General features: G+C 35.3%; 1 protein-coding gene and 1 pseudogene across 3 annotated transcripts in view; both read left to right on the top strand.

The window, feature by feature from the left end:
- The window catches only part of EMB (embigin), a 49017-nt gene extending 37212 nt beyond the window's left edge, over positions 1 to 11805 (top strand). For all 3 annotated transcript variants that reach the window (XM_036845476.1, XM_036845475.1, XM_036845474.1), the window contains 5 exons: positions 1889 to 2016; positions 4570 to 4849; positions 5643 to 5676; positions 7991 to 8045; positions 8632 to 11805. In XM_036845476.1, coding sequence (XP_036701371.1) covers positions 1889 to 2016; positions 4570 to 4849; positions 5643 to 5676; positions 7991 to 8045; positions 8632 to 8649 — 515 coding nt within the window. In that variant the 3' untranslated portion in view covers positions 8650 to 11805. The remainder of the gene's footprint in view (positions 1 to 1888; positions 2017 to 4569; positions 4850 to 5642; positions 5677 to 7990; positions 8046 to 8631) is intronic.
- Positions 11806 to 18078: 6273 nt separating this feature from the next.
- On the top strand, positions 18079 to 18928 carry LOC118893012 (annotated as a pseudogene).
- The last annotated feature ends 5227 nt before the right edge of the window (positions 18929 to 24155 follow it).

Below are 24155 nucleotides of genomic sequence, written 5' to 3'. Positions count from 1 at the left end.
CACATCATTGTCTCATTGTGCTAACTACTTCAAACGCTCATTGACCTTTGACATGGACACATATTAACCACATTTCCCTTAGTGTCCCTCAGCCTAATGGTGACCAATAAGGAGTGTGGGACACTAGTAGCCATTCAGAAGGAGTGTTCAGAATATCCTCTGGCAAGGTCAGCTCACCAATTTCTTCTGGCTGGGATGACTTCAGTCATGCCAGTCACATGTGTTCACTTCTCTCCTACCTCAGGAGTACCCTAGTGGTACCTTACTAGGTGCTCATAAACTATTAGTGGGATGATTATAAATTCTGATGGGCAGTTCACATCTTTGGGTAATGTAAAATTGTAGATCATTCAATTTTATCAAAACATATTTCCTTGGTTATGAAAAGTATGAGAACCGTTGACTTATAGATTGCTCTGTCATCTTATGATTTACACTTTCAGTGGTGATATACCTTCCTTATTTGCATCTCTTTATTATTAGCAGTGCCTCATTCAACACTCTGCTGGTCAGCATTGCTGATGAAGGAGGGGGTGATATGTGCAATTGTATTTAGGGCCACATTAAACCATAAGGAAAACTGAAGACTTCCGACACTCATCACTGTAACATTAATCACCTAAAGACAGAACCTGTGAAGAAATCCAACCCTATTTTTACCCCTATACAAGTGATTATAGAAGTCAGAATTTCTTTTCCAGTTATTACCAACTATTTCCCCCTTCCTCATCTTTACAATTCATACATCCAGCAAATGCCCAATATTCTTCTGGTAGTAGAAAGCCAAGAGCGTTTAGAAAATGTATTTAATCTGGAAACCTAATTTTAGCAATTAAAATTGATCTTTCCATTTTCCACCCTGACCCTCCCCAAAATAAAATCTAAAAACAGGATAACAAGTGAATAGCAAACGGTATCTATAAAATTTGTCAACACAGTATTAAAAATTTAGACATTGTCTCTCTGCTGGCAAACCAAAAAAACAAAAAGGAAAAACAAAACACAAAACCTGCTAAAATTAGTAAAAGAAAAAAAAAATCAACAAAAGTCATCTTTGTTGATAAGTCTGTCTCCCATAAAAGTGTACATTTTATAATACATCCTTTGAGGTCAATCAGAAGGAACTGATTTCACCATGGAAGCTGCTAGTTGGCTTTTTATTGCTTTGCTTATGTTCTTATGCTTTAATTTTCTTTACCAAGTTATTCATAGCCTTAAAACTTAATTTTTCTAAATTCAGTGCTCATTTTTATTTTTACTAATGGCATCTGCTTCACACTTTAAGAAATTTATCACAATGAATATTAGTTTTTGTTTTTTTCCTACAAAACCACATGAAAGTGTTTTTTATCTCATTTTCTTTCCTATTCTTTTCTCTTTCTCTTAAATTTCCTTTGCTCCTTTCTCATCTTCCCATCTTCTCCAACTCTTTTCATAAATCTGTGTCAAATAAAAATTTTAAATCCTGAAAATTTTGTCTCCTCACTAGAGTGCCATTTAAGGGTAAACTTTGAAAAAATATTTGCTGTAACGTAACTTAGTAGGTGGGAAGAAAGAATAGTCTTGAAAACATGAAGTTTCTTTCTTATCCAAAGCATGTAACAGTCTATTACAATACTTGTAATTGTTATTGGCTCAATAATAGAAGACCTTCCTTCTGTTTCTATATTACTGACAATTATATTGAACCATCTACCTACTACAACTATACGTCCTAACTAACTATAGTTAACTATACTGTAAATTAGTTCATTTTATATAGAACTAAAACTACAGAAATAAAATCATATATTAGTGAAAACATGAAAAGAGAAATTATATTCAACTTGAATACATTCCCCCTATTCAAACTCTTTCAGTAACATACATTTCTCTCCATTTTTCTTAGTCCCTGAACTTCATGAAAAAAAGAAACCGTTGATCACTTATGTAGGGGATTCAGTTGTCTTGATGTGTAAATGTCAAGGCTGTTTTCCTTTAAATTGGACCTGGTACAGTAGTAATGGGAGTGTACAGGTAAGATCATATTTCTTTGACTTGAAGAAAACAAAATAAAAACTTTTATTTAATAATAAGATTATAATACACTCACAGTTCTTAGGAATGTTTATACTTCTGTTGTTCCTTAATATATGTTCATGAAGAAAGAACAGTGATGAATGGAGCTGTCATTTGGTGTTTTTAGCATATTACATTATACATCTGAAGATACTCTTAATGTTTCATTAGGTGGTACTTTGATTTTTAGATTTAGCAATTTATTAAAATTCTATGAAAGGAAGTTACAATTCATTTTTAGTTGACAAGTTTAGATATAACCCCAACAAAAAAGATTTTTTCTTATCATTTCATGAGAGTAACTAGAAAAAAGAAAGGGAGTTTTCTTTTCCTGCTTCTGTCTCTGGAAACATTTGTGATAGAATGCAATACACTGGCAGCATCTGAGAAAAGAATGAAAATTTGGTAACTTAAACTCAGGTTTTAGGTTCTTTTAGTGTCACTGACCTCTTTTGGACTTCCAGAGACCTAAGGGAAGCCAAATACTTGAAATTCCTGGTAAAGAATTAATGGCTTTTCAAAGAGCTGATATTAAGAAAAACATGAGTACTTAAGAAATCATTTCTGGTTTTCTTCCTCCCAAATAGCCTCTAATAGCAGGGAAATTTAGGACATTGTCCTTTAGGGGACACCCTTTTATTGCCCTGGTGCTAATGAGCACTGAATGAAGTCTTGTAAAGGCAATTCTAGAAGGAACGGTATGAAACAGTGTAGATCTTAGTGAAATATTAAATTCCTTCTTAGACAATATTGATGCTATTGTAGACTGTTGACGATGACAGAGGGAAGGACTTAAAAGGGTGAGTTACTGATTCTGTGATTGGTTTGAGTTTTCAAAGAGATAGCTCCAAATCACTTAAACTATTAATATTTGTACTTATCTTGTTATTGATGATTAGGAAAGGCAATCATTTGTGTATGGAAATATTTTTAAAGAGCATGTAAATTTGTAAAAACAAGTAACAGACAGTTTTTGAATTACATAGCCTAATTTATTTATGCATATGTGATACTAGACAAAAAAAGCTTGTCTAATTATATTAAACTTTTAGAATATAGTCTGTACTTCTCTCCATTTGCTATACTAAGTTTCTCTCAATTTGGCCCTAAGCATGGGTTATATTAGGATATAAGAAAGGTGCAGGGAAGAGGGTGCAAGTCAAAACTTTAGGTCAAGTGTTTTTTCAAAAAGTAGGCGAACCATCTGCATCAAACTCACCTGGGGCACCTATTAAACATGCAGTACTTCGATTTATCAGCTCTGAGTTGGAGAGAGTACATTTGTAACAAGCCTCACAGGCAATGCTGTGCACAGTGAGCCAGGTTGCTATAATTTCTTTGGCAAATAATAAACACACAGACAGTTCTTCATCAGATAACCTCCAAGAATATTTGTATGCAAATTAGCATTTACTGAGCAGTGCAGTTGAGAGAGCAACAAAGGCATCAAATGGCCTGAGAATAAAATTCAATTTAAATGGATTAAATAAATCAGCCACCAAATAGCTTAGTATGGATCTTAAAAGGCTGAGGAAAAGCCAGTGAATCTCAGAAGCCAACGTGTCAGAAAGAGAGAGAAATTCAGCTATGAGAAGACAGAAGGTGCGCAGACCACCATGTATACTAGGCTTACAGGGATTTCTACCATTTCTTCTACATCAGCTTCAAAGGCCTGAAGATTTCGTCTTCAGTTCCAGTTTGAGGAACTCCCAATGTCATGAGCCAGTGAACTTCCTTTACAGGAATGATCAGATATAATAGCTTCATTAATTTAATAGTTGATTTAATGAATGTATGCCTGCACTTGTGAAGGAGGAAGTATTTTGAACTAGTCAGGGATTATAACATGAAACCCGGATGGCTGGAATTTTTCTGTATTTCTAATTCTCATAGAATATTTACCCACGATGACTTGCACACTGTAGTTTCAAACATTCAGTGCTAAGTAGTTAAAGCAAAGTGTACTTTTCCTTTGTTTGCTACCTTTGAAAGATCAAACTATGGTAAGACTTGAGCTCTGTATGTATAACTTCTCACATACTTTAATGTGCCCCCTTTAAAATATTTATTTATTTATTTTTGGCTGCATTGGACCTTCGTTGCTGCGTGCGTGGTTTCTCTAGTTGCGGCAAGCGGGGTCTACTCTGCATTGCAGTGCGCGGGCTTCGCATTGCGGTGGCTCCTCTTGTGGAGCACGGGCTCTAGGTGCACGGGCTTCAGTAGTCGTGGCACGCGGGCTCAGTAGGTGTGGCTAGCGGGCCCTAGAGCACAGGCTCAGTAGTTGTGGCATACAGGCTTAGTTGCCCTGGCCCAGGGCTCGAACCCCTGTCCCCTGCATTGGCAGGCGGATTCTTAACCACTGTGCCACCAGGGAAGTCCCTAATATGCCCTTTTTCTGGTAAGCAGTTTTCTTGGTACTATCTTGTAGCTTTCACTCAAAACTAGATCATTCAGGACATGTATCTTTTATGCAATATGATAGGAATGGATTTTAATGTCTCCTTCTATTAGGTTCCTGTTGGTGTTCCAATGAACAATAAGTATGTGATCAATGGAAAAAATGCTAATGAAACAAGGCTCAAGATAATGCAACTTTCAGAGGAAGATCAGGGATCTTACTGGTGCCATGCAATATTCCAATTAGGCGAGAGTGAAGAACACATTGAAATTGTCGTGCTGAGTTATTGGGTGCCCCTCAAAGCATTTCTTGCAATAGCTGCTGAGGTTGTTCTTTTAGTGGCTATTATTCTGCTTTGTGAAATGTACACCCAAAAGAAAAAGAAGCACTCAGGTAGGATTTCTATTTTTTAGATAATTCTCATGTTATGACTTAATCCATTAATGGTGGCTTTAGAGAAAAATCTAACTTTTGTTTTTTGTAGTGGTATTTATCTTAATAACAGCGGTGACAGTGAGCTATGAGCTTATACTGATGGTCTTCCTGTGTCAACTTCCTAAAAAATTTTAATGCTAAAATATACCTTTTTTCCCTTTTATTTGGTGTTACTGGGACCAGCACACCAATTAAGTGATATGTGCATTGGTACTGGAATATTAGAAAATTCTGCATTAGCTTAATATAAAAGATCTCAAAGACAAACAATTATTCTTTCATTTAGATAACTCATTTTTAAAAACGTTTTATCAAACATTCTGAAATTCTCATAAAAGACATTGCCTGCCAGCTTTCTGTTTTCATAGCCTGTGCCTGATGGATAACAGACTGAGAAACCAATGGTCCCCTAAGAAAATTTATCTTACATTCTGTATTTTTTCCTGATTTTGTACTAAATTTTTCATAACTTAAATAATTACAAATCAGTCAGTTCTGTTTTTGATGATCCCAGGCACCAGACTATGCCTGATCAAAACTGCAGGCGATTTCGCAAGTCGGGAGAGCAGGGAAGGAGTGGACATGATGGAGGGGCAGCTGTCTGATGGGGCCCATCTCTCTCATTCCACAGCGGGAAAACAGCACAGGCAGTCAGGGGATGTTGAATTCAGGGGAAAGTAGAACTGAGCATATATGCTTTGTAAGAGTAATAAACCAATCTTAACAGTTAAATTCTTCTTTTGTTACACAGATGATGGGAAGGAATTTGAACAAATTGAACAGCTGTAAGTATTATTTTTTATAGATTAATTTTCACTTGCGTAAAATACAGATAAATATGAAATTAAATAAGATGTTTGCAGTTAGAGGAAAAAAGTACAAGAGTATATAACGTGTGTGTTATTTTCTGTACATGTCCATGTTGTGGTGAAAAATGGCATTTGGCATTTACCTGCATGCAACAGAATCCCCCTCCACCACTTACTTTAACCTCTCTGTGCTTCAGTTTTCTCTTCAACAAAATGGGTTTAATGATATTACTTACCACATAAGGTTTGTGGATTAAATGACTTTCTATGTGTAAAAATCCTTAGCATAGGCTTTGATGCACAGGAGGCACTCAAGAACCATAAGGAAGTATTATTTGTGTAAAGCAATGATTCTCAACCCTGGCTATATTTTTGATCACTTAGGATGCTCCTTAAAATTACAGTTACTCAGACCTAACTGGATATCTCGGATCAGAACCTCTGGAATTGGTGCCTGGGCATCTGTATTTCTTTAAAGTGCCTATCACTGATTCTGATTCTCAGAATTCAGTGTTGAAAATCACTGGGCTAGAATTGTGTGTCATTATGTTTGAAGGAACACAAATTGTGCCATATTTCTGTTACAGTCTCCTTTGTTTAGAGTTGAGCTGAGCATGAGGAGAACTAGGAAGAAAATTACCAGGGATATCATTTGGTTTGGTGAACGTGGGAGTTACTGGATCCACCAAGCCAGAGAACTGACAGTGGAGCCCAGTGAGAGAGGTGCTTAAAGTCCAAGTAACACAGCCAAGGACTGGGGACCAAGAAAATGAGACCAGATTAAAGGAGCCGAAAGAAACCTAGGAAATGGGAGGGCTGAGCAGCTATTACCAACCCAAGATGACACCTGAAGTTTATCTTTTTCAGTCAACAGGGGCTCTGAGGTGTGAGTGCTATAGCCACGGTTAAAAAGCAGGAGTGGGGCGGACAGCTCTCATGCAGATATTCGTAGACATTATTCAAATAGTTATTTTTTACTCAGTTCACACATGGCAGGTAACTTAAATCAACAGGATATGAACTTCTAAATTAAGAGCATAAAATAATTATATCAGGAGTTCCATAACCCCAGATAGGAAAAAAGTGTTGTCTTAGAATCAGAGACTCTCATGGTTGGAAGCAATTTGAACCTCTTTCCGGAGAACTTGGACATCTTGTTTGTATTGATTTGAACATTTTATCTTTCTGGTTCCCATGTATTGATTACCTTTCTTATACTCAGAGTCATATAAAAAACATGACCGTCATGCAGATACTTGAAACAATTACTCCCTTGCCTGGATTCTTTTGTTCTCCCAGCTCAGCCTCCCCAGTGTTTCTATCCAGTCCCTTGCAGTCACATTTCTCATCTTTAGGTTATTTCAGTATCTTTAGATTTAAATCAAGTATCAAGGGCACTTGTACTCATTTAGAGCAACTTTTCACCAATGATGTTTTTAGAATTTTTAGTTTAGGAGATAAATTTTTCTTTACAGAGAATATTGTTTATCAAAATACATTTTATATTTGATGCTTATATATGTGTTTAGATACCAGTGATTCATAGAATTTCTTGGTGAAAATGACTTTTAAAAATAGTACAGTACTAAATAAACATATAACATCAAAACAAGCTAGTCATTTCAAACAGCATTTATCTGATCCACCCAGATATTTAACCCACACAATTTCACACAATATTGAACCTACCTGCCCCATCCCCCAAATTTTGAGATAGCTGATTAGGTGGTTGAATTTATTATCTGGTGGTACTAGTTTAATGAGCTCAAGCCTGCCAATAACATCTAGAAGGGTATTTATTATACACCCTTGTAACCTAGTTTAGTCTTCCTTAAGAATCTGGAGCCCACATTGTGGTCTTACTCTGATACACATTGGGTAGATAAAGAAACATGTTTAACCTCTAATTCAATGTAATAAACATGTTGAATTATAGCACCTGTACTGCACATACTGGCTGAGCTCCTGATTGGCTATTATCTTGCACGTGTCAAAGCAACATATAAGTTAGGCTATATACCCAAGCCTCCACTCATGCCTGGGGAGAAGCAATTCTCCCTCTGCATGAAAGAAACAGGCCTTTGTCACTGTCATCTGTGGCAACAGTTCCACTCCAAGCAATGGCATACAAATAAAATCAACACTATGAGTAAAACATTTTTAGGAAGAATAAATTCTGTCTGTACTGACCTTTTAAATTTTAACCTGATGGCCATGATATAGATGGTGTACTGACTTAGTTTTATGCAATGTAAACATCTAGTAATTTTCTTTCTTGTTTTCTCTACAGGAAATCAGATGATAGCAATGGTATAGAAAATAATGCCCCCAGGCACAGAAAAAATGTAAGTTGCTTCCAAATGATATTCCAAATAAAAGCTAAAATTCAATATGCATAGGCTATTAATCCATCTACATTTTTTAGTTTTAAAAAGACCTAGTCATTCACTATGTGCTTGGATATGCTTTTTTAAACAATATTATAGGAGAATATACATAGTTACACAAAAATAATCATCTTTTTTCCACCAGAGAACATGTAACAACCAATCTAAAAGTGAATCTATTATACTGCAGATATATATTTTTTCTTTTGTCACCACAGGCTAGTTTCTTTTACAACTTTTTATGTGGTCTTATTTTTTTTCTCTCTCAGTTTTTCTGGATTCTCTTATTTTATTCTCACATATTCCCATATACTTGGTGCTATGAATGAATCAATATTAGCTTATTTTCTTCACTGATTAGAATCAAAATTTTCATATTTCATAAACATTTTTTTCCTTGAGTATTTAGAATAGGAACTGTTGGTTTTGGCAGTAGTTTGGATCACCTCTTCCCAGACATTTTTGCTTTGCTAAAGTGATAATAAGTTATTATAGAATAACCAGGTTATGCTAATTATGTTTCATTATGCTTTATGTAACTCAGGAATCTGTGGGCCAGTGAATGAGAAACATCATGTCAAGAGTCACAGGAAGATGTCAAAGAGTTTGGATCTCAGCTTTGTTTCTGCTTCCTGTTAAGAACACGTGAATTTTTATTTTTAAAAGGATGAAAAGTTTATGCAAGATGCTCAGCAGTAGCTTTGTAAATAATATATGCTATTTCAGATCTAAAGATATATTTTCATTCTATTATTATTTTACATTAAAGCAAGGTAAATTGTATTAAGTATGTTCTATGAGCTGTAACCCAGGACAATTAATTTCATTCTAGTCCTCAAGGGACACACAGAACAGACACCAGCAAAACCAAATAGTACACAGAGTGAATGTCACTCAAGACCTGTTTATAACCAAAGAATTCATTAAAGACAAACCCTTTGCCATTTGTCTTAAAAAGGTTTTTTCCCCAATCATGTTTACTAGGTGTAGAAGTATTTGTAATAATTTTCATGTAAAGTTCATCCTTCAGTCATATTGAAAAAAAGTGTCCTCAAGGGGAAATTAGTACTTTCTACCTTTGTTAATGATGGTTACTCTACAATCTCCATAAGAAAAACATACTTTTCCTACAAAAATATTGGTTTAAGGCAAGAAAATAAAACTATACACTTGCCCCAAATCTCCATCACCACAAAAGCAGATTTCCCAATCTCATTCCACTCATCGCCACTGTTTTCCCACACCAGGCTAAAGTGATTTTTAGTCTTTCTGGAGAACATTTTTGTAAAGCTGTGGGTTTTGGATTTCTTAAGTGACAGCTGGTGTTGATGTTGTAGGGTACAGGTTCACACAGACGGGATGTAGCACTGCTACTGGCATGCTTCCGTGCTTCATGGTTTCCTGGTATCCATGGCTGGCTAAATATCTAAAAATGCATTATTAGTAGTTTATAATACTAATGCCTTTGTCTGAAATCAAGAAGTACTAAAGTAGTTCTGTGTTGCTGCCAGTAACTTAGACTTTTCTTTAAAAATAGAATACTTTGTTTCTATTGCATATATAACTGGACTATTTTATAAAAATCACTATAAGTCCAATGAAATCTGAACAGACATGGAAAGTTGTTAATGGTTTTGAATGTACCATTAACATCATATGGCAGGACACTAGGTGAGGTTGAAGACAGTGATGTGAAACCTGCTGGGGGTCCTTGGTGCTGATGAGTCCACTGTCCCCCTGCTCACAGCGCAGCAGCGTTCAGAACAATCACAGGCAAAGAGGGAAGGGTTTGGGATGGGGGCAAAGAACCCATGATCTTGGTGACTAGGGGATTAAAGCTTGAAAAGAGGAGTTCAATTGTTTGAAAAAAATACTTTTTAGACATTTACATGATGTTCTGGCTGAGAAAATTATAATAAAATTCAGGTAGTGAAAAATTATACTTTATATGGCATTTTAACTAATGTTAAAAATATTACTAGTATAAATAATACACATAAAGTGTCACTTGGAAGCTACTCATTTTGTTGCAGCAGTGTTTTGTGTAAAGCATGTTAACTATTGACACAAGTTTTGCTGAACAGACTACATCATTTAAGTAATGGCAGGTTTCACCTTATTGTTTTAGAGCAATAAGCCAGGCATTTGTTTTGGTTTAATTAATTATTAATTTGATAAAATGATCTTGGGTGGTATATATATGATGGCAGACAACCAAGCAGTTCACTTAATTAATCTAAACAGTTTGAATTCAGTGAAAAATTATTCAGACCTGCTGTTTGACTAAGTCCAATTCAAAACAATGTATTTGTGACTGGACATATACAAATCCCCAATTTGTAGCTCATATGCAGTATGCATTCTTCTCTTTTGCCACCACAAAATGGTTCTCAAGCAAGAAAAATTGCTTCCCCAATGTAAAATAATCTGAAATATTTATGTAGTAAATTGAATTTTTAAGTGTTAATGCTTGCTATTTTTCCTAGCAAAGACAATTCAATTCAGTAACTTTAAGCAGAAAAGGTACTCAGAAAATTAAAGTTGAATTTTGCCTTTTCAGAGTCTCTCCGGAGAACTTCCAGAAAATTATTCTACCACTGTTAGGTTAAAAATGGAATGCTTCCATTAACTAACCTCACGGAGATGAATGGATTAACTAAAAATGACCAACTGTAAATTGAAATGACCAACTGAAAATACTAAGCAAGCAGAAAAGCTGAAGTAGGAAAACTACTCCACGTTTATATATTAGACACCTTGGGAAATTCTGTCAATCTTTCTAGCTAACAGAGTTTTGCAGCATAATAAGTAGATTTAATGATGTCTTAAAATTCCCAGATATTTTCATATTCAGTTTATGCTCTAATGTAAATCTTCTCTTTGCAGTCTTTCCCTTTTTTCTCAGCCTCTAGTTACCCAGACCAAAACCTAGAGCTCACTGTGCTGTTTTCTTCTCTATTAACTAATGTTTATTAGTCATGAATCTCTATTCCTTTGGCCTTTTTAATAGCTCATTAATCCACCCACTGCTTCCCCTACCCCATGCTCGCCAGCTGCAACAGCTAAGGTCTTGATTTTCCTACCTCAGTCTCATCTTCGGTTAATCATTTTTTGCATTGCTGCTGGGCCATATTTCTGAAACACAAATCTCACTATGTAGCTTAATGTGGCAGCTTCCATGACAAAGCTCTACAGGCTCACCTTTGCCATATCTTAATATTGCAGTTTTCCAAATTGCAAATCCTTTCCCACTGTCTTGATTTAGCCTTGACATAAAGAGAGTCTGTCCAGAATGCTGCCCCCTGTGCTCCTCCCTTTTGATGAACTCAAGTTTAGCTTTCAAGACTTTAATCTGATGTTACTTCCTGGCAGATCCCTCACACCCAGCTGAGTATGTGCCATCTTATGAGCTCAAATAACTCCACGTTTCTTTGTGCTTACTACCCTGTATTATAAATACGCACTTATATGCCTCCTTCCTGGATTCTGCTTTTATTTCTGTATCCCGTACCTCCCACAGAGAGGGTACATTGGAGATGCCATGAAGTGTGTGGTGCATGGATAAATGTACAGGTAAACATCAAATTTCATAAATTTACACTGATTTTTAGAAGAACAATCTAAATTGTGACATCAGAATTGAAACAGATTAATCTCCAAGATTTACAAGCAGCTCATGCATCTCAATAACAAAAAAAACATACAACCCAATCCAAAAATGGGCAGAAGACCTAAATAGACATTTCTCCAAAGAAGATATACAGATTGCCAACAAACACATGAAAGAATGCTCAACATCATTAATCATTAGAGAAATGCAAATCAAAACTACAATGAGATATCATCTCACACTGGTCAGAATGGCCATCATCAAAAAATCTAGAAACAATAAATGCTGGAGAGGGTGTGGAGAAAAGGGAACCCTCTTGCACTGTTGGTGGGAATGTAAATTGATACAGCCACTAAGGAGAACAGTATGGAGGTTCCTTAAAAAACTAAAAATAGAACTACCATACGACCCAGCAATCCCACTACTGGGCATATACCCTGAGAAAACCATAATTCAAAAAGAGTCATGAAAAAAAAAAACAAGAGTCATGTACCAAAATGTTCATTGCAGCTCTATTTACAATAGCCAGGACATGGAAGAAACCTAAGTGTCCATCATCAGATGAATGGATAAAGAAGATGTGGCACATATATACAATGGAATATTACTCAGCCATAAAAGAAACGAAATTGAGTTATTTGTAGTGAGGTGGATGGACCTAGAGTCTGTCATACAGACTGAAGTAAGTCAGAAACAGAAAAACAAATACCATATGCTAACACACATATATGGAATCTAAGGGGAAAAAAAAAAAAGGTCATGAAGAACCTAGTGGCAAGATGGGAATAAAGACACAGACCTACTAGAGAATGGACTTGAGGATATGGGGAGGGGGAAGGGTAAGATGTGACAAAGTGAGAGAGTGGCATGGACATATATACACTACCAAACGTAAAATAGATAGCTAGTGGGAAGCAACCGCATAGCACAGGGAGATCAGCTCTGTGCTTTGTGACCACCTAGAGGGGTGGGATAGGGAGGGTGGGACGGAGGGAGATGCAAGAGGGAAGAGATATGGGAACATATGTATATGTATAACTGAATCACTTTGTTATAAAGCAGAAACTAACACACCATTGTAAAGCAATTACACTCCAATAAAGATGTTAAAAAAAAAAAGAATTGAAACAAAATATTTTAACAGAGATAAACAAGCCTTTAAAACTTCACTGTTTGCTTCTACTTCTTTGAAAAACAGTAGTAATAGAATAAAAAGTCCTGTCAGATTTTAATAATGTGTAATAATCTAATGAGCAAAGGGAGTTCTGATTCCTAAACTATTATACAGGGTATGTTGCTTTCAACTTATCTAAATTCCTATTGGGACTTCCCTGGCGGTCCAGTGGTTAAGACTTCGCCTTCCAATGCAGGGGGTGCGGGTTTGATCCCTGGTCAGGAAGCTAAGATCCCATATGCCTCCCAGCCAAAAAACCAAAACATAAAACAGAAGCAATACTGTAACAAATTCAATAAAGACTTTAAAAATGGTCCACATCAAAAAAACTTTAAAAAAAATGTTCCTATTGTCCTTTATTTTTCATAGGCAGTGCAAATGTTAACCTTATTTTTATCCTTTATTTTAATAAGATAGTGTATTGACTTTATATACATAAAGAATTTTAGTAATTGTAGTTCTTTGCATGGTACTGTAGATATCAGTGTCCACTTCCCTAACTTTCTCTTTCCTCCTCCCTGCCAGTACCTCAAGAGTACCTCAGAATATCTCAGAATCCAATTCAAAATTTGTATTAAATATATTTTTTAGAAAGCTTTCGTTGGTTAGTTTTGGTCACTGAAAGTTTGTAATTAATTAAATTCACCAAAAGAAAAAATGTCAGTTCTGCTCACTTATTCCCTGGGTTTTCATCTTTGAGGCATTTAAATAGATTTATGCAAATTATTTACTGAATATCTACTTCTTTATAGAAAATGAATCTTCTCTAACTGAACAAGTTATGCAGTGAATTAGCGACTTGCTTCCTGTTAGCATGTTTAGGTGGCAACAAGTTCAAGTGTGTGTTCCAGTATTAATTAAAAGGCACACTGACCTATTATAGCTTTCTCTGAATTTATATTTATTGAATGACTGAAAAATAGATGAACGACTCAATTATTTTGGAATCTTAAATTATACATATTTATGTAATATCTATTTTGATTAATTAACTGAATTTATCTTCTCTAGCATAGATAAAAAGAAAACTGGAACTATCTACATGCATTTCTTTCACCTGATATTTAGGAATGTATTTGCAGTATACCTGAAAGGTCAGTTACATGCTCAGTTTATCAGCTGAGTTCTTTATTGAGGGTATATCATATTATTAAATAGTAATAAACACATTTGTTGAGTGCTTAGCATGTGACAGGTACTGTGCTAAATACTTTGAAATGGGTTATCTCATTTAATTTACACATCATCTTATGCTATAGAAACTATTAACTACTTTTTTATAGATGAGGAAACTAAAGCTTGAGAGATTAGGTATTTGGATCTGGGATTGAAATCCAAGGAGTCCTCCTCAAGAGTCTAGGTTTAACTACGTTGAACAGTTTTGGCCTGCTACTTAGGTGCTTCTTAGAAAAATGAGGCTATTATCTATTAACTGTCTTTTTTTAAAAAAAATTTCACTCCTTTCGATGGTCAGTTAAATCATAAGTTCCATAATTATTCTTAAGGCTTATAGAACCTATTCTGTGGCATACTTGTGTCCCTGCAGTGGTCCTGGGGAATCAATATACTTCTGTTTGTTTTGAGAGTCTTCATTGTTTTCTCAATAACTAGTGTGACCATAAAATTTATCATCCAAACACTGAGAATGAAATAAAGTGCTATTTGTAATTTTACCAGGACAAACAGAAAACAGACTGTTAAGTCACATTTTTAGCCTGTTAGGTAGGAGCTAAGTACTTTATGGATGATCTAGCCTAGGCACAGCAGTAATATCTGCAATTTTGAGTAATAAACACTTTGAAATTTACCTCCAAGGAACGACCTATCTTTAGCAAATGCCAGGTGAGTCTCACTATAGAGATGTGCCTATAATGAGACAATTTAGTAAGCTTAAAGATTTATTACTTTTCAAAAGTAGTATGATTAAAGTGTATCAGCATTTGAAAATGTGATTCACAAGTTGTAAGAGAAGCTGGGAAAGAAAGTCCTGTTTTTGATAGCCTGTGAAATGAACTAGACAATTCTTTGGACTTGCTTACCTTCATGATTAATGTCATAATGATAATATCTATGTAATTCTCAATAAGTCAGGAATGCCTGATTATGCCCTTATAATAAAATTTACTTATGAAATCAGTGAACACCACTCATGACTAACATTGTCAAAATTACTTTTAATCACATGATTAACCTGTAACATTTATATTTCATTATTTCTCATGTCCCAAATGGGAGAATGCTAGTGAAACTTGTTTAGGGTATTGGTTAAAGTCTATATATTATTTTGGTGTGTTATCTATTAAGAACTTTTGCTTATAAAAATTGATTTTGCTATTTAATTTGTAATTTACTTCAGAAAATAATTAGCACAAATTCTTATTTTTCTGAAGTTTATTAGATGAAACTTTGAAATGAAAATATTAGACTTATTACATATATAATTAACTATAATGCTATGTAATCGTTTAAAAATATCACAAAATATGATGACATGAACTGCTTTTGTGTCTCTTAAGATAGAAATTTGACCATAAACTTTACTTTTTTTTTTTTTAAGTCAAGGACCATGGATTTATTATGACATATTTCCTAGTAGTTGTAATTTTTTTTTAGCATGTGTGTCTAAATTCTCATTAATGCCTTTCTGTATTATGTAAACAGCACAGAAAATGTTTGTACTAGAATGTTTAAAAATGTTTTTGTTGCATTAACTCAAAGGATATGCCTAGTATGTATTTAAATTCAATAAAATGTACTCTGAATTAAAAATTTAAGTATTATAAAATGTATTTTAAATTTTTAATTTTTAATAATCACTTAAATGTGAATTTAAAGGCACTAGATAATAGAAAACACTGACTTTTTTATTTTTTATTTTTGATTATACACACAGGAAATTCAAGTTTTGAAAACAATTCATGCTTCTCAAGTCCAACAAAAAAAACTGCCTACAGCTGGGATTCTGTATTTTGACACATCAAATAGGAAGTTAGAAAGGAATTTTCAAAACATACCAAGATATGTTTAGAAAATTTAAAAGACAACTGTGGCCTTGACAAAAATGGACATTTAAAATGTAATTAATGTATAGAACATATTTGCTTGTTGTCCTGGGTGATTTTTTTCCCCCAGCATTGCAGTGTCATTTTCAATTGGTTTAGCAAAAAGTTACAAAATATTTCAAAATTTGTATTCTATACAAATGTCTGCTGCCACAAAAGAGAATCAATATTCCAAACAGAGCATTTTAATGATCCTGCCAGTCAGTCAAGGTAAAAAGAAAAACACATTAGGGAGAATAATAGCATATTTCACTATGTATTATACTTGACTCTTACTTTAATTGAAATAATTAAATATATATATTAAAATGATGAATGGCTAATAAAGAAGAGTTTGTGTTGTAAAGCATACAAGGCCAATTTAAAAGGAGTAATTGTATTTGGGCAGTGACTAGATTAAAAAAAAAAAGAAATGATTGGGGAGATCCATGTCTGGAAAGATGTAGTTGACATATTTTCCTCTATTCCTCCATCCAAGTATAGCTAACAATCTTGTGCCTTATTAAATAAGTAAATATTTAATATTTACAGTAAAATATTCTGAAAAGTGAGGACAAGAATGCAGATCAACTAGGAACTTTGGGAAACAAGTTATGACACACCAATGAGATTCCTGATTCTAGGTGCTAGAGAAGCCAACAGCCTGGAAAAAAACAATGGGTTCAGGTACAGAAAGCTCTCCTCTCTTTGGCCAAAGAACCAGGAAAGGAAAAATCTAGCGAGGCAGAAAGACATTTAGATAATAACTATTCTTCTCCAGCCAAACACCACCACTGTGGCTCCCCCATGCACAACCAGCAGCAAAAGTTGAGTGGGGAGCTGAGACTTTTAACCCACCTGGTGGTAATGAGGCACCTCTCCCACTCCTAGTGGAAGGCTGAATTCCCACTTCCATCCTAGAGGGACAAGGTACCCCTCCTTCCCTGGATGTCAATGTGGAGGCAAAAGAACTTGAATTTCCAAGTCTACCTGACAATAACCAGGTGAAGTACCCCTTTTCCCACCAAAGTGTCTCACAATACCTAAAGTATCCAGGTTTCGATAGAAACCTCACTCGTTTTACCATAAATCATGAAAATGTTTCTCTGAATAAGAAAAAACAATCAACAGATGCCAATACCATGATGAAAACAGAATTATCTGATGATGATTTTAAAACAGCCATCATCAAAATGCTTCAGTGAGCATTTATGAACAAATGGGAAAAAAAGCAAATAAATAGAAAGTATCAGAAAATAAACAGAAGATGTAAGGAAGACCCAAATAGAAATTTTAGAACTGAAAAATACAATAACTGAAATTTTTTTAAAAACTCAGTAGATAAGCTCAACAGCAGGATGGAGATGATAGAAGAATAAATCAGTCATACTGAAGACAACAATAGAAATTGCCCAATCTACAACATAGATCATCTAGACTAAAAAACATGACAGAGCCTTAGGGACCTGTGGGATAACAACAAAAGATAAACATTTGTGTTACTGGAGTCCCAGAAGGAGAAGGGAAATGGCAGCACTGAAGAAGTACTCCGAGAAATAAATAATGGCTGAAACTTTCCCCAAATTTGACAAGTGACATACACCTACAGATTCAAGAAGCTGTGCAAATAACAAACCATAAACCCAAAGAAATCTATGCCAAGACCCACTGTAATCCATGTTGTGAAAACTAAAAATAAATAACCTTGAAAGCAGCAATACAGAAACACCTTATCTGTTGGGACAAAAACAAACTGAATGACAGTGGATTTCTTATCAAAAACCCTGAAGGACAGAAAGAAGAGTCACAGCATTTTTCAAATGCTCAAAGTACTGTAAATCCAAAGTTCTATATCTGGTGAAATGATCCTTCAATAATGAAGCAGAAATCAAGACATTCTCAATGAGGGACAACTAAAAAACTTTGTCACCATCAGACCTACCCTAAAAGAATGGCTAAAGAAAGTTCTCTGCAGGGGTTGAGCAGGTGGGGCTCACACCTACGTGGCCGGGTGGGGAGCCCAGGGGACGGGGGAATGAGGAGGCGAGGCAGGTCTTGCAACGCCGCGCTTCGGCTCGCATGGGCATTGGGTGCACGGTTGTAGCTGCCTGGTGGCGGGAGAAGTGGCGCTCGAGCCAAAGGACACGCAACTGCCCTCGCGTGGTCATGGAGGCGCTGCAGCGGCTACTGGCAACCACTTCGGTCCCTAGCTGGAGCCGAAAGCTACTGCTGCTGCGGCTGCTGCTGTTCCTGCTGCCGGCCAAAGCTCTGTGGGGCTTGGAGGTGGAGGAGAGGCCCCCAACCCACGAAGAGGAGTGCCACTTCTATGCATGTACACAAGTGTACCTGGTGGGGAGGCGTCCCAGGTTTCGGTTGCCAACCACTCCCTGCACCTCAGCAAAGCCAAGATTTCCAAGCCAGCACCTTATTGGGAAGGAACAGCTGTGATAAATGGAGAATTTAAGCAGCTGGAAGTTAACTGATTATTGTGGGAAATACCTGGTTTTTTTCTTCTACCCACTTGATATCACTTTTGTGTGTCCAACTGAAATCAGTTATTCTTTGGTAGTAGAACTGAGGAATTCAGATCCATAAACACTTAAGTGGTAGCATGCTCTGTCGATTCACAGTTTACCCATTTGGCCTGGATTAATACCCCTCGAAGACAAGGAGGACTTGGGCCAATAAGGATTCCACTTCTTTCAGATTTGAACCATCAGATCTCAAAGGACTATAGCGTGTATCTGGAAGACTCAGGTCACACTCTTAGAGGTCTCTTCATTACTGATGACAAAAGAATCCTAAGACAGATTACTCTGAATGACCTTCATGGGAGTAGATTTGTGGATGAGACACTGCGTTTGGTTCAAGCATTCCTGTACACCGATAAACATGGAGAAGTCTGCCCTGGTGGTTGGAAATCTGGTGGTGAAACAGTAATCCCAGATCCAGCTAGAAAACTGAAGTATTTTGATAAACTGAACTAAAAAATACTCCCTCAGGTCTTGATGCTTGAAACTTCTCAATAAAGTTCACTGTTTTATTACCCAAAAAAAAAAAGTTCTCTGAAGAGAAAGCAATTATAAAAGAAGAAATTTTGGAACATCATGAAGAGAGAAATAACAATGGAAAAGAATAAAAATATCAATGAATACAATAGACTTTCATCTCTTGATTTTCTCTATTATTTTTGACTGTTAAAGCAAAAATTACAAAATTGTATGATCTGGTTGTCAATATAATGTAAATGTAAAGGAAATATTTAATATACTTACATAATAAATGGGAGTGTAAAGGGACATAAAAGAAGACAAAGTTTCTACACTCAAACTGGTAAAATGTCTACATCAGTAAATTATAATAAGTTATGCATTATGATACCTAGAGAAACCACTAACAAAGATATACAAAGCTATTATAGATAAATCAAAATGGAATGTAAAAAAATGTTCTAGTAACCCACAGGAATGAAAGAAAAAGAAAAAAGAATGATAAAACAGTAAAGTAAAAGGATGGAAATATATGCCATGTAAACTTTAATCAAAAGGAAATAGGAGGGGCTTCCCTGGTGGCGCAATGGTTAAGAATCCGCCTGCCAATGCAGGGGACACGGGTTCGAGCCCTGGTCCGGGAAGATCCCACATGCTGCGGAGCAACTAAACCCGTGCACCACAACTACTGAGCCTGCGCTCTAGAGCCTGCGAGCTACAACTGCTGAAGCCCGTGTGCCTAGAGCCCGTGCTCTGCAACAAGAGAAGCCACTGCAATGAGAAACCTGCGCACTGCAACGAAGAGTAGCCCCCGCTCGCCGCAACTAGAGAAAGCCTGAGCACAGCAACAAAGACCCAACGCAGCCAAAAATAAATAAATGAATAAATAAATTAAAAAAAAAAAAAAGAAATAGGAGTGGAGACTATTACTATCCAATGAAGTGGTTGTCAGAGCAAAGATAATTACCATTAACAGAAAAGGACAATTCATAATGGTAAAAGAATCAACCCACCAAGCAAATGTAGACCAAACAACAGAGTTGCAAAATATGTGAAGCAAAAGTAATAAAACTGAAAGAAGAAACAAACAAACCCACAATTATAGTTGGAGACTGCAACATCCTTCTCTCAACTGATAGAACAACTAGACAGAAAAAATGGCAAGTATATAAAATAACAACACTGTTACCAAATACAAGTTCTTGTGCCCCACACACAGTGAGGACAAACAAACTGAAACATGAAACGTCAGAGTTTGGAGCAGAGAAATGTTTATTACAGAGCCATACAAGGAGACAGATGGCTTGTGTCCAAAAAGCCCCAAACTCCTTGAATGGTTGCAGCAAAGCACTTTTAAAGGCAAGGTTGGGGGAGGTGGGGAGAGTGGTTAGTTGCTACAAACTTCTTGGTGTTGAAACCCTTTGTTCTTGCAGCTGTCCACGAAGGTCAGGTCAAGATGTTCCTGTAAAGCTCCAACACATGCTATACTCTGTTTTGCAACTTTTTACCTCTATATGAATGGACTCTTACAGGTCAGAACCCTGAGAACAGGGCTCCTGTATATTTCAGGCTATAGGCAACGTTCTTTTACAAAAGCTGCAGAGCCAGCATGACTAACACAGGCAACAAAGCACAAGGTTAAAGTAAAAGGAACAGATCCAATATGGAGTCAGATTTGTTCTTCCCTATTACAACACCATCAACAAATAGTATCTAATTTACATATATGGAACACTAACTCAAAACAGCAGAACATGTGCCCATGGAACACATACCAAGATAGATCGTATCTTGGATCATAACCCAAACATCAACAAATTAAAAAAAAACTAATATCAGTATTTTTTCATCCAAATGGAATCAAACTAGAAATCAGTAACAGAAAGCAAACAGGAAATCTCTAAACTTGGAAGTTAAACAATACACTTGTAAATAACCTATGAGTCAAAGAGGAAATCTCAAGGGAAATTTTAAAAATACATTGAACAGAAAGAAAATGAAAATACACCATCAAATTTATGGGATACAGCTATTGCAATGCTGACAGGGACATTTATAACATTATATTCTTATGTTAGAAAAGAGGAAAAGTCTCAAATCAATCTAAGCTCTCACCCCAAGAAACTAGAAAAAGAAAAAATAAATCCAAAGTAAGCAGAAGGAAAAGAATAATATATATAAGAACATAAATCAATGAAATGGAAAATACAAATAATAGACAAAATCAATGAAACAAAAATCTGGTTCTTTGAAAAGGTCAATAAAATTGACAAACCTCCAGCAAGACTGACAAAGCAAAAAGAAGACAGAAATTACCAATATCAGGAAGGAAACAAGGCAATATCATTAGAGAACCTGCAGACATTAAAAAGATAATAAAGATATACATGAACAACTCTGCCCACATAAATTTTGACAATTTAGATGGAACAAATTACTACACAATTACTGCACAAACTACCACAAATCACACAATGTACAAAAGTTAATAGAATAGGTCTACAATTATTAGGGAAATTAAATTGATAATTTAAAAACTATCAAAAAGGAAATCTCCAGGCCCAGATGATTTCACTGGAGAATACTACCAAACATTTAAAGAGAAAATAACACCAATTCTTCATAATTTGTTTCAGAAAATAAAAGAGGAACAAACATTTCCCAATAATTTTTATGAAATCAGTGTTACGCTTACACTAAAACCAAAGATAGTACAAAAGAAAACTACAGACCAATACCCCTTGTGAATATAGAGCAAAAATCCTTAAAAATACATTAGCAAATGGAATTTAGCAATATATAAAAAGAGTTATATACCATGACCGAGTGGAATTTATTCCAGGGATGTAAACTGGGTCAATATTTTAAAATCAATCATTGTAATCCACCATATTATCAGTGTAAAGGAGATAAATCACAATTATCAAAAATTGGTGCAAAATAAGCATTTGACAAAATTCAACACCCAATCATGATAAAAACTCAGAAAACGAGGAACAGAGGGGAACATCCTCAACTTGATGAAGAACATCTACACAATCCAATAACTAACATCATACTTAATGGTGAAAGTGGAATGCTTTCTTTTTAAGTCTGGGAACAATGCAGTGGTGTCTCCTATCCCCACTGCTAGTCTACATATTACAGGAAGTTCCAGGAAGCTCAATAAGGTAAGAAAAAGAAACAAAAGACACACAGATTGGAAAGGAAGATATAAATCTGTACATATTTGCAGATGACATGATGGTCTACATAAAAAATCCTAAGAAATATACCAAAAACTCCTAGAACTGATATTTAACAGTTTACAGTTCAGTAATGTCTTAAGATCCAAGTAAAACACACAAAGATTAATTGTATTTCTATATAAAAGCAATGACCCCTCAGAAACTGAAGTTAAGAATATGATACCATGTATAATCTCTAGAAATCAAAAAAATTAAACACAGGTATAAATCTAACAAGACATGCACAGGACTCCTATGCTGAAATCCACAAAACAGAAAGAAACCAAAGATCTAAATGAATAGACATTTGGTGTTCATAAATTGGAAGACTCAACAAAGTAGAGATGTCAATTTTCCCCAGAGTGATATACAGATTTAATTATCATAATCCAGTAAGGTTTTTTCCTGAAGATAATTATTAAATAATAAATAAATAAATAAATAAAGCAAAATTATTCTAAAATTTATTTGGAAAGGAAAAAAGAAATAGAATAGCTGAAACAATTTTGAAAAATCAGAATAAAAGAGGAATCGCTTCATTCAATTTCAAGATTTATTATACAACTGTTACACAAGACTGTGTAGTACTGACAGAAGGACAGACATACAGAACAATGGAACAGAATAAAGAATTCAGAAATACTCCCACACAAGTACTGCCAAAGAGTCTTTTCAACAAATGCTGCTGGAGGAATTGGTTATCCAAAAAGATGACCCTCATCTTAAACCTCACATGTTTTGCAAAAAATATCTCAAAATGGATCACAAATTTCATTACAAGGCTTAAAGCTAAATCTTCCACATCCATGTTCATACAGCACTATTCACAATAGCCAAGAGGTGGAAGCAAAGCAAACATCTGTTAAGAGATGAATGGATAAATAAAATGTAGTAGAGTCATACAACAGAATTTATTCAGCTTTAAAAGAGAAGGAAATCCTGTTACCTGCTACAACATAGATGAACCTTGAGGAATTATGCTAAGTGAAATAAACCAATCACAAAAAAGACAAACACTGTATGATTTCACTTCTGTGAGGTATCTAAAGTTGCCAAATCCACAGAAACAAAGGAGAGTGGTGGTTACCAGGGGCTGGGGAGGAGGGGAATAAAGGAGTTATTTAGAGGGTATGGAGTTTTAGTCCTGCAAGATGAAAAAGTTCAGAAGATCTGTTTAACAACAATGTGAATATACCTAATACTACTAAGCTGTATACTTAAAAATGGTTAAGGTGGTGAATTTACGTACTTTTTTTAAACCACAAGAAAAAAAAGAATGACAGGGTAAAAAAATAACCTATATATCCTTCAGTAGAAAAATAGAAGAAAATCTTCAGAAACTAGGGCTTGGTAAAGAGTATATAGGAATGACATCAAAAGAATAATCCATAAAAGAAAAAACTCGTAAATTACAAACCAACAAAATTATAAACCTTTACTCTGCAAAAGACATTCTTAAAATGATGAAAAGATAAACTACACACTGGGTGAAAATATTTGCAAGTCACATATCTGACAAAGGACTCATTTAGAATATATAAAGAACTCTCAAAACTCCACACTAAAAACAAAACAATCGAACTAGAAAATGAGCAAAAGGCATGAAGAAACATTTCACTGAGGAGGATATATAGATGGCAAATAAGTACATACAAAGGTGTTCAACATCACTAGTTAATATGGAAATACAAATTAAGATCACAATGAGCTATCACTACATACACATGAGAACAGCTAAAATAAAGAATATCAAAAACACCAAATGCTGACAAGGATGCACAGAATGAAATCTCTCATATATTGTTTGTGGAAATGTATAGACACTCTGAAAGATGGTGTAAGAGTTTCTTAAAAATAATAAATATGACCCAGCAATCACATTCCTAGGCATTTATCTCAGAGAAATGAAAACTTAGGTTCACACAAAAAACCTGTACATGATTGTACACAGCAGCTTTAATTATAGTAGCCTCAAACTGGAAGCAGCCAAATTGTTTTACGATGGGTAACTATTTAAGCAAACTGT

The sequence above is a fragment of the Balaenoptera musculus genome, chromosome 3 (genome assembly GCF_009873245.2).
Source record: "Balaenoptera musculus isolate JJ_BM4_2016_0621 chromosome 3, mBalMus1.pri.v3, whole genome shotgun sequence".
In the NCBI taxonomy this organism is placed as follows: domain Eukaryota; kingdom Metazoa; phylum Chordata; class Mammalia; order Artiodactyla; family Balaenopteridae; genus Balaenoptera; species Balaenoptera musculus.
The sequence above is the reverse complement of the archived record's forward strand: the minus strand, read 5'-3'. Positions and strand labels throughout refer to the sequence as shown.